At 45.1% G+C, this 16,833-nt stretch overlaps 1 protein-coding gene across 1 annotated transcript; it reads left to right on the top strand.

Annotated features, from left to right (window-relative positions):
* Window positions 1–13,564: 13,564 nt before the first annotated feature.
* Window positions 13,565–15,261, top strand: LOC122368972. Its single transcript, XM_043343314.1, has 3 exons — window positions 13,565–13,653; window positions 13,911–14,360; window positions 14,744–15,261. Exons 1-3 carry the CDS (start codon window positions 13,645–13,647, stop codon window positions 15,032–15,034), a joined length of 750 nt encoding a protein of 249 aa, XP_043199249.1. The 5' UTR covers window positions 13,565–13,644; the 3' UTR covers window positions 15,035–15,261.
* The last annotated feature ends 1,572 nt before the right edge of the window (window positions 15,262–16,833 follow it).

Below are 16,833 nucleotides of genomic sequence, written 5' to 3'. Positions count from 1 at the left end.
AATGACATCGAACACGAAACGTTTCAGTTTTGAAATTTTAATCGAAAGTAAAGCGGGATCATATGATAGAGCAAACTTTTCAATCGTCCTAACTCAAAGATAGACCACGCAAATAAATGTATAGAATTTAGAAACACTGGCCACATCCATCATGCAGCTTTCATCCTCCCGACATCGGAAAAATCAGCCCAATCAGCGTTTTCAGCACAATCAAACATCAATTCCTTCGCCCGTTGTATGCAGAAGGTGGCCGTTCGTGCAGTGTTCCGTTTACAACGAACGGTTGGAACATCAGAGTCCGGAGGGCATCGCACTTCTGCACACAGAAAAATAATTACCCCTCTATGGGATTTTTTTACATATGAGGAGTACAGTACCCTTATTTCTCAGGTATGAAAACCTGAATAGGAATAGTTACACACCATTTATTTGGGGTTCCCGTACACCAATGGTTCTTTTTACACACATACTAGTAAATGTACCTTCAAGGTTCACAGTACCCTGCAAATTCGGGGTATCATTAACAAACAGAGTGGTATCTTTACCCGAAAAATCAGAATCGGTCGTGATAGAGCTACTCTGGCAGCATGTTTTTTTACTACTTGTCACTGAAAAGCAGGTACCTGTAACATGCATCAACTCATAAGGGTGTATAAGTACTTAAATGCGGTTTTCTGACTACTTATTTTTAGGTAGAGTTACCTTTTTGTTAGTAATTTTACATGATGCTGTCAGAAACTCAGGGGGCGTGACCTAAGTCGCGCATGCGCAGAAGGGTGTTGCTCTCCACCAATCATCGTTCCACGTTTGACTGTTTTGGCGCGCAGGCTTTCAGTTTGTGCCGCCGTGGCCGGCGTGATGGGTGTGTGTGTGAGGCTGGGAGCCGCACGGCGAGTGCTAATGGCGTTTCACGCGTTTTATTGTGCAAGTGAGCTGCGCGACTTTCTTTCCCGGTCGAGTGTGGTGGTGGATCGTGTTTTGCAAGGGCACCAAGCCGTCAAGTCAACAAGAAACAGCACTGGGATGTCAAGAAACGCCGTCAAGGAACAGTACCAGACACCAGGTGAGTGCAAACGAGTGTGGCTGAAATAAAGCCAAATGACCATGTCACATGTGACAACACATGCATGTGTTTGGAAAGTCAAGTACGATTTTTTAAAATTGCTTGCGACGCAAGAAAAAACGAAAATTTTCGATTCCATCCCCACCTCTGCTAGGATAACGAATATACCAACGTTGGTATATAACAGATGGCGCAACTAAGCGACACGAAATACAAATATTTTGTCGTGCAAGACGCCTTTATTCTCAATGAATAATTCATTTAAGCGATTCTGTAAAGGAAAATTATTTTAAAACATCATACTTTTCAATTTACAAAAATGCCTACCAGCTTCCTACCAACTAAGCGCTCGACCAAACAGATCGCTGGAAACGCCGGCCGTCCCGGCAAACGCCGGCCGGCGGCGTCCGCCGGCCGGCGTTTTCCCCGTCTTTCTACGACCATCGGTTCGGAAGTTAGACAGGGGGGGGGGGCAGAATCTGCCCCCCCCCAGCAGGGCGCGTATGGCTGAATAGCCCAGCGGGGCGCGGGATATACTGCGGTGTGCGTATTTTAGCAGATTGTTCCGGTGAACTGCGTAGCGGAATGTAGCAGAACCGACGCGTGGTGTACAAGTACCTGATGACACTGGATACGAGCACCTGGTTACGAAACCCTCAGAACCGTGGTACCCGCAAAAATGGTACAGATTTGGCACTCTGCAGAGCGATTGGCGTACATTTACACCACATTGGGTTATCCGACCCATATTTATGCGCTCATAATAGGTTACACTACCCCAAAATACGAGGTAAATGAACCTGGGGCATGGTACAAAAACCCGAAAGTAGTGTATTACTACCCGTAATAATTGCGTAGCGTTACCTCAAATAGCGGTGTACCCTGAAAAGCGTCTTCGAATGAACGGAAAATCAAGAGTAGGAAAAAGATGTAATGGAATTCGGGTACCTTGATTATGGTGGTAGCAAGACACGACTGGGATGGGATTACCTGCATTTTTAAGGTAAACATACCCGAAATAGTAGTGCAGAATCGGTACTCTGTAGTACCCTATTTTTTGGGGTGATTTTTTCTCTGCACACAGAAAAATAATTACCCCTCTATGGGATTTTTTTACATATGAGGAGTACAGTACCCTTATTTCTCAGGTATGAAAACCTGAATAGGAATAGTTACACACCATTTATTTGGGGTTCCCGTACACCAATGGTTCTTTTTACACACATACTAGTAAATGTACCTTCAAGGTTCACAGCAGGGTTGTATACCAATCAAGTCGATTGAATTGATTGATTTGTTTCAACGCGTATTTTGAGTTGATTGGATTGAGTCGATTGACTTTTCGAGATGACTGGTTGACTGACTCGTTTGACTTTAGCGACTGGTTGACTGATTTGATTCCCGAAAATTAGAGTGACTCGTATGATTGAGTCGATTGAATGGAAAGTTCAAATAAGTTTTAGTTGACAAAAAATAATGACACCAATTGATGACACCAAAGATCACAAAACTACACTGAAAACTGCTTGTCATCACAACTGCAATATGGGGTAGATGGCCAAATAAAGAACAGGGCCTAAACAACATGAACAGCCAACGTTGACTTTCAACTGCAATAACTCAGTTATTGCAACTGCAATAACTGAACTGCTCCAATCCTGGTGATAGAACCTGGCGATGCACCTACCTTCCTTTCTGCACTCAGCAGGAAACTTTTTTTAAATCCAGATGATAAAGTGCAAGGCCCTATATACTAATAAAGTGTGATTAATTAATAATTCACATCTCCACATCTCCTCAGAAACAACCCACTGAACTCTATAAATATCTGAAACCCCTACAAAAATAACTGAAACAAAAGCGCCGTTTTCGTCTCGCTGATTACGTTTACGTACAATTGATAGCTACTTTGCTGCATTGTTTAATTTGCAGCAGAAGTGTTTTTATTTCAAATGAAATAATAATTAAAACGAAATTGGTGCTGTACAACCGATTTATTTTATGATAATCTACCATACTACATGACAACCAATGACGTCATCTTACCGCAAAGTCAAAAGAAGTAGAATAAAGATTTATAAAAGCTTAGCATACGTATTCAGGGTATATTTACGTATTGGCAAAACAAAACGTTTTTGTTGTTTCGCAGTCGCGCCGTGCCGTTTTCCCAGAGTCCCTGTCCTCTCCATTTCCTTTTAAATATATTTTAATCCTCATCCCTATCCCCCAGTCCTAACAGTCTCAAATTGTATTGGAATAAAATGTTTTGAATTCTTCGCATAGGTACCTACCATTGACATGCCACGTCCAGAATCGTGGACCGCTAAATGCTTCAAATCTCTTCCTTCCCAATCTGACAACATCCCATGTCTCAAATGCACATTGTGTGGAATTATTTTTCAGGCTGCCCGTCAGTCTCTGTCTAACCGAAACCGTCACATGCATGATGCAGGTAAGATATTTATTTCTATTTCCCTATGATTAATATGTTATTGATGCATATTATCCATTAAAATAGACATGATGTAGGGTAAATGGCCAAATCACTAACACTGCCAAAATCCGAGCAGCCAACATTCAACTGCAATATCTGATATTGAGTGTAAATAGAGTTGGAATATGGCCAAAATTAAATTGACAACTTTTAGGTGAAAGGTGGTGATTTGGGTTAAGGGGCGAGTCAACTACTGGGTCATTTTGCACCCAATAAATGACACTTCTGCTCCAATTCTACCCATTGAACCTCAATATCATAATCCACCTGTCCATCACTAGGTATCCTTCCTTATTACATAGAAAGTTTGAATGGCATGACAATTTATAATTTTAAATGACAATATTTTTATGTTTCTTCTGTAGGTAGGTAGGTAGGTAGGTAGGTAGGTAGGTACACCAGACTGCTATGGACACTTTTCCAAGTTGGTGGGGCAAAAAACCTAACGTATGTCTTGGTTTGAGTCGTTTGATTGAGTTGATTGATTCCTTTCATTGTCGCGTTTGAGTCGATTGAATCAATTCCCGAAAACTGTTCTGACTTGATTGATTTGATTGGTTTCCCAAATTTGTCGTGATTGAATTGACTGCTATTGATTGAGTCGTATACAACCCTGGTTCACAGTACCCTGCAAATTCGGGGTATCATTAACAAACAGAGTGGTATCTTTACCCGAAAAATCAGAATCGGTCGTGATAGAGCTACTCTGGCAGCATGTTTTTTTACTACTTGTCACTGAAAAGCAGGTACCTGTAACATGCATCAACTCATAAGGGTGTATAAGTACTTAAATGCGGTTTTCTGACTACTTATTTTTAGGTAGAGTTACCTTTTTGTTAGTAATTTTACATGATGCTGTCAGAAACTCAGGGGGCGTGACCTAAGTCGCGCATGCGCAGAAGGGTGTTGCTCTCCACCAATCATCGTTCCACGTTTGACTGTTTTGGCGCGCAGGCTTTCAGTTTGTGCCGCCGTGGCCGGCGTGATGGGTGTGTGTGTGAGGCTGGGAGCCGCACGGCGAGTGCTAATGGCGTTTCACGCGTTTTATTGTGCAAGTGAGCTGCGCGACTTTCTTTCCCGGTCGAGTGTGGTGGTGGATCGTGTTTTGCAAGGGCACCAAGCCGTCAAGTCAACAAGAAACAGCACTGGGATGTCAAGAAACGCCGTCAAGGAACAGTACCAGACACCAGGTGAGTGCAAACGAGTGTGGCTGAAATAAAGCCAAATGACCATGTCACATGTGACAACACATGCATGTGTTTGGAAAGTCAAGTACGATTTTTTAAAATTGCTTGCGACGCAAGAAAAAACGAAAATTTTCGATTCCATCCCCACCTCTGCTAGGATAACGAATATACCAACGTTGGTATATAACAGATGGCGCAACTAAGCGACACGAAATACAAATATTTTGTCGTGCAAGACGCCTTTATTCTCAATGAATAATTCATTTAAGCGATTCTGTAAAGGAAAATTATTTTAAAACATCATACTTTTCAATTTACAAAAATGCCTACCAGCTTCCTACCAACTAAGCGCTCGACCAAACAGATCGCTGGAAACGCCGGCCGTCCCGGCAAACGCCGGCCGGCGGCGTCCGCCGGCCGGCGTTTTCCCCGTCTTTCTACGACCATCGGTTCGGAAGTTAGACAGGGGGGGGGGCAGAATCTGCCCCCCCCCCAGCAGGGCGCGTATGGCTGAATAGCCCAGCGGGGCGCGGGATATACTGCGGTGTGCGTATTTTAGCAGATTGTTCCGGTGAACTGCGTAGCGGAATGTAGCAGAACCGACGCGTGGTGTACAAGTACCTGATGACACTGGATACGAGCACCTGGTTACGAAACCCTCAGAACCGTGGTACCCGCAAAAATGGTACAGATTTGGCACTCTGCAGAGCGATTGGCGTACATTTACACCACATTGGGTTATCCGACCCATATTTATGCGCTCATAATAGGTTACACTACCCCAAAATACGAGGTAAATGAACCTGGGGCATGGTACAAAAACCCGAAAGTAGTGTATTACTACCCGTAATAATTGCGTAGCGTTACCTCAAATAGCGGTGTACCCTGAAAAGCGTCTTCGAATGAACGGAAAATCAAGAGTAGGAAAAAGATGTAATGGAATTCGGGTACCTTGATTATGGTGGTAGCAAGACACGACTGGGATGGGATTACCTGCATTTTTAAGGTAAACATACCCGAAATAGTAGTGCAGAATCGGTACTCTGTAGTACCCTATTTTTTGGGGTGATTTTTTCTCTGTGTGTGTGTGTGCGGTGGTAACCGTTGGGGCAGACCGCAGAAGAGAAACCACGGCACGTGCACGAAGAAAGATCTACATCACTCAACGGGGAAAACGGCGGCGAAGGTTTTCAGATGTGCATGCCGAAAAACTTGGTTGGCTTGAGACGCCCTGAGTGTAAGAGAGGTGAAGAAGTGGCATACGGAACAAGATTCAATAAGCCACAGCCACTATCCTAAAGCTCCACGAGAAATATCGTGAGCGTTAACATTCTGTCATTGACAGGTTTTTAAGCCTACTGCCTACTGTTTAGGTAATGCCAATACCTACACTTCACTTTATCTTTATAAATACCTTTTTGATTCGGCCTTCCCCCAACGGGAGCATATTAACGACTTCTAGTACCTAAAACGACAATTTTCAATACTATATCTATCGCTGCACTTTTCATTTTGTGGGTTAAGATAACTAAATTGCTAGAATTCGCACAGAGCCTATATACAGTTATTCTGCATGACAAATAATATACCAACTAATTGATACCCAACGAACCCGCACACGCTGGTGTAGACCCCACGTTCCCTCCTACCTTGTGATCGCTGTGGCAGTCACGTGCGTTCTTTCCACTTGCTTCACTGCACAATGCTCAAGCTCTACCAATTTCTCTCTCTCACTCTCACTCACTCTCTCTCTCTCTCTCTCTCTCTCTCTCTCTCTCTCTCTCTCTCTCTCTCTCTCTCTCTCTCTCTCTCTCTCTCTCTCTCTCTCTCCGAACCCAGCTTCTTACCCAATGAAATGCCCTTTCCACTTTCCAGGGCTTTTATATCATTATCGCAACATTCCGGTAGTCTGTCTCTGCACACCGCATGGAACAAGACCGATCTCCGGCCCGGCAATGTTTACGAGCGCGGGGGGGGGGGGGGGTGTCTGGGAGCCGTCTCGTGGGCACACTGTGGGCCAAGTTGACCTTCTCCTTCCCGGCGGCCGTTGACGTTTCAGCCTATCACTGTGGATTAGAGAAAGCAGCTTCGGAATGGTTGTCATTCCTGGAATGGTATACAGCATGAGTTGAGTGCGCTGGGATGTTCGTCGAATCGAAGAACTTAGCGCAAGCTAATTTCAATCATCGATTTAATTGTGAAGGTAATTTACGCCCAGATACTGCGACTTTACTGAGAGGGGGAAACGGAGCGCAGCTTACCGTCGCAAACCATTTTGTTACATAACAGCTAGACGGTGACATCTTTATTGGGGCTAAGCTCTATTTCTTTTCATTTCGTCTGGCTAAGTTCTATTTCTTTTCATTTCGTCATTCCTTCTTCTTGTTTCAAAAATTCCGTTGGCAATCAAAAAACGACTCATACCGTCTGCAGTGTGAAGCAGTTGTTGGATAAGAGTGTGCTTTGCATTCAATTTGCCCAATTCATTTTTTACTTGCTGTAGGTACTAGGTAATTCTTGCTGATCGTTCGTTTCTTTCACACACAGATACATTTCGGTGCACGAGAGTTCGTTTCGTAGTGAAAAGGTACGGTGTTAACACCTGGGCTCAACCTTATAAATGCCGTAGGATGGGTTTGGTAGCACGCTGGCTTCAGTTCAGTCGCAGAAAATGGTTAGTTAAAGCAAAATGGTTTTCACGCATTTCAGCCCATCTTTAGTGACGGCCCCAGAAACTCTGACTCGGTTGTACATTTACCAACACTGGAATCATTGCACATATAAGCAAATGCCGTGAATGGAATAGCACGGCACTTTCTAAAACTGGGCCCTGGTTACCAGTAACCAGTAACCGCCACCGTTATATCCTCCGCTAGCTCAGTCGGAATTTGGAATGATTAGCATCTACCGAAACGGGAGCTCTAAATCTCTCCGAAACCCCTATCAGATCAGGGACTCGTTCGTGATTTCACAGCTACCGTAAGCTTCGCAGATATAGACAAAATGATATAAATTCTCGCCAGACAACTGTTTACCAAACCACTGAGACCGCTTCTAACAGTTCGCAAGACCGCTGCTCACCATTTGCCGGACCGTTGATCACTGTTTGTCGGACCGTTGCTCACCATTCGCGGGTCTGTTCACTGTTCAGTCTTTGTTAGCCACAGACGGCCATTTCGCTCACTCCTAAGATTGAGATGTTTATCAGTAGCGCCGCGGCGGAACACCTTAACCCTATTCCTGGCGGGCTCCGCCGGGACAAGAAACTGGCGGGGGGGGGGGGGGGCCGATTCGGCCCCCCTTCAGATCTCAAAAACTACACATCGCAGCGACAAACGGTAAACGGCATCGGATACGCACGGTCAAGATCTACAATTTTTACTAAGGTCATTTTCAGGTCAGGTCAAAGATGACGTCACAGGGGTCGAAAAAGTCAAAATGGCGGCGCTAGATATGGAGAGAGTTTTTTCTCGAATAACTTTCGAATTAGTCAAGATAGGAACAAACTAAGGGCATCATCGTGATCCTCTCGTCAATCCGCATCGAATCATATATATGTTGACCTCGAAAGGTCAAGGTCAAAGGTTGACCTCAGGTCACGTGACCTCGAGGTCATCATGTATATCATTCGATGCGTCTTGACGAGCTGAACACAATGAGACCATCCACGCGTCTGTATCTTGTTCCTGTACGGAGTTATTGGCCAAAAACCTTTGGTGACCTTTGATGACGTCACACGACCTCACAGCTGCCCAACAGCAAAACAGACCTCAAGGTAGTGAAGGTTGATCGTATATGAAGTCATGTATGGTATATGGGGCCATTCCGACCCGTTTTAGTGGTAAAAACAGGGAGTTAATTTTCCCCCATTGACTTATAATGGGGAGGTCGCGAAACTGACCTGACCTTAGGTCACCGATATCAAAATTCCGAGATATACAAATTGCACATACTGGTACCCTAACTAAAGCCTGAAGAGAAGAAATTGATCGGTCAAAAACTCTAGCTCTGGCGTGATTGCAAACCTTTCTGAGGTAGGGTCACCAAACCGCCTCTGGTGACCTGACCTGAGGTCAGATCAACTCAAAATTTTCAGACATGTTGCGTAGAAGCCTTTTAGGAAAAGTCAGAAAATTTGAGCTTCCTAGCTCAACGCGTTTGGGAGAAATAACCAAAAAACCTCAGGGGGGGGGGCTCCTGAGGCCCCCCCCCGCCAGGAATAGGGTTAAATTATAGGGGGGGGCACTGCCGACTTTTGGTCCCATTCATTCCGTGCAACGCCCATATGGCTAGGTGCCCCCCTCCCCGTTCCGCCGCCTATGATGTTAATCAGTGCACCAATGCGTAATGGCCATTCGACACCAAAACTGCCATTGCTGCGACACCCGTGCTTCATCTTCGTTCGTCGACATCTCGGAAATTCCAGCCAATACCGGGCACAAAACTTTCAGTATCCCTTGCTACATCAATTTTACATGATACAAAACAGTCACGAGTTGCAACAGATCGGTCGTAAATGGCGCAAAAGTGACGTCATATTGTTTTTTATCACAAAAAGTAGGTAGGAAGAGCTGGCTCAGTCACATTTTAGATGATATAGGAAAAAAGTTAAGAAACAAGATATAGAACAGACGGCACTACAAATTGCTATTTCAAATTTGCAATTTTTATTCAACCCCTTGTGATGAAACTTGAGAATTTTCCTACAAAAGATTGCCGAGCATGAAATTTTTTCAAAGAAAGTTGACTTGTCAGTTAAAAAGTAAACTACCGAATTGAAGATCAAAAGAACAACCTGAAGGAAGGCAGAAACTACCCGAAATCGATACATTTAGCAACGCGTTACTTATCAACTCAAAGCACATCCATCACACGTCTCTGTGGCAGCACAAACTGATGATTGATCACTTTTACTACTGTATTTGCAGTAATTGATCCAATGAGAGTGGCCTGCAGCAATCTATACAGATAAGGGTAGATGTAGGTCGCTGACTTAAAGAAACCTTGTGATGTCTTCATTCACTACTTCTCTATATAATGAGAAGTCTGTGCTTCATTGCTTCAATATTCCACACGACTAGGATAGCTAAGCAGCGATTTACAAATAATTTTTTTTTTTTAATGCTCGTACAACAGCACGGAAGTGTAGATCGTGCTTCATCACATATGCACGTTGACGCAAAGCGATATCAAACATAAAAAAGAGGCTTGTGTGCTCCTTTGAGTAAAATCCCCGGGAGCCCACACTGGCACGCCATGATGACGGCTTCGTACTTAAGATGATTAATCGCACACTTTCAATTTGACGGCGCTTTTTGATCACTCCTAAAGCTCCCGTCAACGCTACTTAACTACTTTAATTTAACGGAAGAGATGAAGGAAACACGCAAAATAGCGAAAAATGTTAATAGCCAGTAGAATATTCGTGAATCCACGAAATCAGAAAATCTTCATTTCCGTCTTTACTTTAAATCTTTAGATGGCATGTAGGCCCCGACTATAATCCAGTACTAAATCCACCCACAAGAAGCCACCGGCTCCTGTGTGAAGTTTAACTTCACCTCAAAAAACGACACTGAAGGCGCCACCTTCATCAGTGGCATAGGGCTTAAGTTGAAAGATATTTCCTGATACATCAACCTAAATGGAAACATTGCGGATACTGACCGAGAATACATTAGCAGTGCAAACCCGTATTAAAAACGGATTATAATGCTGGGAGAGGTTGCTGGGCGAGGTATGCCTTATCATCGCTCAAGCTTCCTTCTACGGGCACTACGTATACCTAACACTGTAACTACTTCTCACTCTTCGGAATGCAAGAATGCTCTGACTTGATTCTAAAGGATACAAACAATCCATGATGCAAAAAATAGAGAAAGAGAGAAAAAGGAGAAAGAGAGAGAGAGAGAGAGAGAGAGAGAGAGAGAGAGAGAGAGAGAGAGAGAGAAAGAGAGAGAGAGAGAGAAAGAGAGAGAGAGAAAGAGAGAGAGAGAGAGAAAGAGAGAGAGAGAGAGAAAGAGAGAGAGAGAGAGACACAGAGAGAGAGAGAGAGAGAGAGAGAGAGAGAGAGAGAGAGAGAGAGAGAGAGAGAGAGAGAGAGAGAGAGAGAGAGAGAGAGAGAGAGAGAGAGAGAGAGAGAGAGAGAGAGAGAGAGAGAGAGAGAGAGAGAGAGAGAGAGAGAGAGAGAGAGAGAGAGAGAGAGAGAGAGAGAGAGAGAGAGAGAGAGAGAGAGAGAGAGAGAGAGAGAGAGAGAGAGAGAGAGAGAGAGAGAGAGAGAGAGAGAGAGAGAGAGAGAGAGAGATTAACAAATTAAATATAGGAAAAGCAATGGAAAAGACACATTGGACTAGCAAAATAAGGGAACTACCTCGGGGGGATAATGTGACCGGGCCCGGGCCCGGGCCATCCCAATTTGGCTGAAAACTTGCTCACAGAGCCTTCTCAGCACGCTGATTCCGAAAATCATGGTCTCTAGTGTGGGAATCTTTACTGTTATCGAGATAGAACCCTCTAAAGTTCTTACCACCCATGACCGGGCCATCCCGATTTGGTTGAAAATTTGCTCACAGAGCCTTCTCAGCACGCTGATTCCGAAAATCATAGTCTGTCAAATCGACCGGGCCATCCCAGTCAAATCGGGATGGCCCAGTCTTTGGTGTCGAAAACTTAAGAGGGTTCTATCTCGAGAACAGTAAAGATTCCCACCCTAGAGACCATGAGTTTCAGAATCAGTGTGCTGAGAAGGCTATGGAGCCAATTTTCAGCCAAATCGGGATGGCCCGGTCATGGGTGTCGAAAACTTAAAGAGGGTTCTACCTCGAGAACGGTTAAGATTCCCACCCTAGAGACAATGATTTTCGGAATCAGCGTGCTGAGAAGGCTCTGTAAGCAAATTTTCAGCCAAATCGGGATGGCCCGGCCACGGGTGGTAAGAACATTAGAGGGTTCTATCTCGAAAACGGTAAAGATCCCCACCCTAGAGACCATGATTCTCGGAATCAGCGTGCTGAGAAGGCTCTGTGAGCCAATTTTCAGCCAAATCGGGATGGCCCGGTCATGGGTGTCGAAAATTTTAGAGGGTTCTATCTCGAGAACGGTTCAGATTCCCACCCTAGAGACCATAATTTTCGGAATCAGCATGCTGAGAACTGAGAAGGCTCTGTGAGCAAATTTTCAGCCAAATCGGGATGGCCCGGTCATGGGTGGTAAGAAATTTAGAGGGTTCTATCTCGAGAACGGTAAAGATTCCCACCCTAGAGACCATGATTTTCGGAATCAGCGTGCTGAGAAGGCTCTGTGAGCAAATTTTCAGCTAAATCGGGATGGCCCGTTTCTCGCTGCTGGACTCGCTGCTCGCTGCTCGCTGCTAGCTTGACAGACGTCTTGCCCCGCGAGAATTTCTCTAGTTTCTGAAGAATTTTTCGGGACCCATGCACCACTCATACTGGATGCGAATATGCGCAAGCCGCAGGGTACAGCAACAGCAATGGCGGTCTCTAATAAAAACTCAGGAGCGACAAGCGTGACACACATATGACACCGGCACACATGCGTACAACGCAATCCTGGTCCGAGGTTGTTTGCTGTTCGGGGAAAGGTTCACGCAGGGTCCAATCTTACCAAATGCCGTGAATGCGCATTCACGGCATTTGGTAACATTCAGAACTATTCCACATTCACTTATTCATTCGTTCTGGCGACATTCATAATCATTTACGCTATCAAAATCATTGGACAAGATTACCTGGAGGTAAATAAAAAGGACATCTTGATATCGGTGCCCTCAACTCCGGCCAATGCTGCCAAATCCTATTCACGGCTTTGGTAAGATTGGGCCCTGAAATGCCTAGATTAGTGCCTAAATGAGGAGCTGCTAATGTGGCTGATAGTCCGGTTTGAGCTGGCGAGTAACATCCTGAAACGCGTAAGACATCACTTCATATTTCATGGACACTTGAAAAAAAAGAAATACGGACGATTCTTCAAATGGCCCTTGGCAATAAAATACCGAGTACAAAATGAAAACTTGCAAAGAACTCCTAAATGACAAATGTTATTTTTCAGAGTCTTTTGTCTTGGTGGTGCATTGATACCACTATAACAGCCATTGGCTTTGAGGTCACATACTAAATATGCAGGTGAGGTAGGACCGTAGAATCCCACTCATGTGCCAAACCTTTGCTATTGTGTTGCGGGCCCATATTTACGACGGTATTTGAGGATTCTGGACGTTAATGGAAAGCGCAGCCTTCAGCAAAAGTTATATTTTTGATGTGCCTACCAACATAAGATTTCGAGTAAATTTAACACGTACGCTCAAAACCTTAATAAGTTAAGAGTCAACCCAGTACAAAAATGTCATACTCAGGGAAGATGATGGAAAATAGAGAAAGAGGTGATATGGTCACAATGAGCGTCACGAACAAGTTCGAAGTTTCATCGGAGGTTAGCGCTCAATAGAGAAGACGAAACCACATCTCAGTCGGGCATGAGAAATAGAGCTGATGGACAAATCGCTCGTAAACTTTCACCGTCTTCTCCCACAGCAATCAGCAACAATGGAACCCATAACTCATAGCCCCAATGAAGTCTTAGTTACAACCATCCAACCGCTCTCTCCTATTGCAACTTGATACTTTTTGTCCGAGAAAAGCAAACATAAACGTCAAGAAGGTGCAGCCAGCACCAGCAATGTGCGAGGTGGCACAAATTTCAACAAATCAACCGGTTAGACGGGAGAGGTGATGTTGTTCCCCCGGAGAAGACGGAAGAAAGAAGAGTAACCTGCGAAATAAGGTCGTGGTACGAGACCTAAGACAAACACGAACCACTATAAAAGCCAGTGGGGTAGCCGGCAATGGCATCAGTACCTTCTCGGAGAGATTCGATAAACGACAATGCAGCTGGTATGGAGTTAACGGATCATTTGGCACATTTTAGTGATTCTACTTGCGTTAAAACTTAAACATAAAGCGTTTTGCGCCACATTAGAATATTCGAACTTGCATTCGGCTAACAGCAATAAAGTATGTCAGAATCAATAACGTTTTATCATGATCATTCCCAAAGATACACCTTGTGATTTTGTTCACCTCATTAAATGTGAATGTTCGTTCCAGCATGAAACGCCCAAAGGTTAACTTTAAACTTGTTTCATTTTCAGATTCCGTGTGTTCTTCTTTTGGCGGTCGCTGCGGCTGACCCGCAGTTTCAGCCAGAATCTCAATCAGTCGGCAGTCTGAACTACATCCCCACTATCCGTACAGGCACGAGACCTACCCAGAATATCAATCCCGCCACAGATCCCGACCAAAGCCGAGGCTCCAGCTCCCAGATCACTCTCCGATCAGCCCGGGACACCGGATCCCGCACAAACTTCGCTTCAAGCACACCTAGAATCTCCTTCGGTTCAATTCCACAGCCGTCCGGCAACCTACGCCAAAACTTTGGTCAGGTCCAGAACATCGCCGTATTTGGACGGCGACAGCAGCAGGTGAAACTGCAGCCATCGCTCAATGGCGAGCAGCCAGCTGTCATTCTGCTGCGGCAGAGTTTTGATCAGGATCTGGCAGGAAACTACCAGTACAGTTACCAACTCAGCAATGGTCAGCAGGTGAGGGTAACAACAAAGCGGCGGGGAAAACGTAAAGTAATCTTGGGGAAAACCAGGTCGCCGACCTGTCGATAACTTGGTGATTACATTGTAATCAACTTTGTGATTACATTGCAATCAAATGTACCTTAATGTTCTGTATACCGCTGGGTGACAGGTGCATGTCCCATTACACCATTTTTGTTCGTTGATTGTGTATTCATTCATTAGTTCATTAATTCTGTCCGTGAATCATTTTGTCAGTCACTAAGATAGTCAATGCGTCAGTCATTTATTTATTCCGATAATAATTTGCAGCTTCGAAGCTCCGTGGGCAGCTTAACCGTAACAGCACCTGTATGAATCGCTAAAAAAAAAAAAAACGTTTTACCCGTGACCTTTAGGTGGAGGAGGCGGGCCGCATTCAGCCGGGGACCCAGCCCGAGACCGGCACCATAGACCAGCTGGGACACTTCGAATACGTCAGCGATGACGGCAACACCTACCGCGTCGACTACCTGGCCAACGAGGGTGGCTTCCAGCCGCAGGCCGCCCACCTGCCAGTGGCGCCGGCTCAGATTCCCGAGTACGCCCAGCTGAGGCAGGAGCACCCGGAGCTCTTCTGGGCTGAGGAAGGTGGGGCCGGCGCCAACCAGCAGAAATTTGGGAAGGACGGAGGGCAGTTCTTCTTCTAGCTATGAAAGCTGTCGGATTCTAGTTGCTTACAGGTGATTAGTGAAGTATTTCTCTGTTGCTGTTGGTTTATGTTTTAATCGTGTTGTTTATGCAAGCAGTCGGTATAAACCGTGTTATTTTAATATAGCTTTACTAGAAATATGTTGTGTAGTCACATTGTGGGTAACAGCTACGCTCTCGTGTTATATTTATCTATGAGCGGAAAATAAATCCATCACCTTTCGTATGCCAGCTTTTTTTTTTTTATTCCATTCACATCTTATAATATGGGGGGGGGGGGTGGATTGTTCGCAAGCAGATTGGTCAATTGTCATTAATGTCAGACCGAGCTTTTCACCTGACTCTTTGTACTGGCTCGGGCAGTGGGCATTTTTCACTAGGAAGCACTCACAGCTCAGTCGAAGAGTCACTGTAGGTCGCAGCTAACTGGACTGGTGCCATGATATTCACAGCAAGCAGGCATTCAAAGGTCAGAAAACATTACGAAATCCCCCAAAACTTTGTTATACCGGTGGTACTGAGCAGCTGTTACGTGCAGCTTTTTTAAGAAATAAGATATCTGTCCCAGTACTCGGGCTCGCTATACGACCCCAACCCAATTAGTCTGATTATTGATTGCCTTACCTACATGAGGTGCAAAATGTAGTTGAGGTGGCACGTGCACATGCTGAGTTTTTTAGTGACAAAACGAGGGCTGCAGGATATCGAGTGCGCTCGCAGCCGCACCAAAAATGTGCCAAACACCTCACGCCAGCTAAGTAGCATTGCCGCGTATAACTTGCCAAGCAACAGCTCATCGTCGCTTTCTCTACATAAATTGTTAAACAAAACTTCATAGAGATATTGCAGGTATATGCAAGGGCGGCTACTTTTTGGGGCTAAACCTTCCAGATGACTTCTGGTAACCTGAACAAGTAACCTGAAGAGCTAAAAATGATGAGCATTTGCTTGCATCACTAATTTTTAAGACATTCGAATACTGCTCACCACTCGGTGTTACGTGGCCAACGCGACCAGTTAGGTGGGTGCTTTAAAGTTCATTTTGCCTTTAAGTTCTCACTCTACTGATTCGTTTTGATGAAGAAGCATAGCGTGGGTGCCTTGCCCCCGTGCGACCCTGTTCCCCGCCCCACCGAGACAGGTGGTGGCCATCGATCTGCGGCGCGAGGTCACTACTGGACCGGTCAATAGCCACCCACTATAATGCGGACCGGGAACGGACCGGGGCAGGGGTGGGGAGGAGGGGGGGGGGGGGGGCGAACGGATGGAGACAGGCGTGCGAACCATACGAGCAAAAATACTTGGAAAGAAACCGGCTGGCATTTGGAGCTTTAAGTCATCTAATAAGTTGTTACTTATTTTGAAATTCATGGAGCGCTTGATGATTAACGAACGATGAGATTAGGCTAAAACTCATTTATCACGCTTGAACGCCGTAGCAGAGCTAAATTGAAAAGCATTTTCATATTTGACGACTTTATTTTACCTCCTGAACTTGGCCTGAACTCGAACTGAGTTTAACCGGTTGTCAGTCCCTGGGGGTGGGGGGGGGGGGATGATGCACCCCTCGCCACCAAAAGGGTTTTCGCAGATAGCGCAAAAACCCCCGCGCATAGCACCGCCAAATTTGGCATACTTTATGGGGCATCCTTTTGGCACATTTTCTGAAAATCTGAAGTCCTAAGCATTTTAGGTCATGTCACCATGTCACAAACCCCGTTACAAAATAAGGGTAAAATTGGAATAATTTAGCGGCATCGGAATGACAGTCTTCCGGAGATAGCATAGAAAGGGTGAC

The sequence above is a fragment of the Amphibalanus amphitrite genome, unplaced genomic scaffold (assembly GCF_019059575.1).
Source record: "Amphibalanus amphitrite isolate SeventyFive unplaced genomic scaffold, NRLGWU_Aamphi_draft 000993F_arrow, whole genome shotgun sequence".
NCBI lineage: Eukaryota > Metazoa > Arthropoda > Thecostraca > Balanomorpha > Balanidae > Amphibalanus > Amphibalanus amphitrite.
This window is presented reverse-complemented; position numbering and strand designations above follow the sequence as displayed.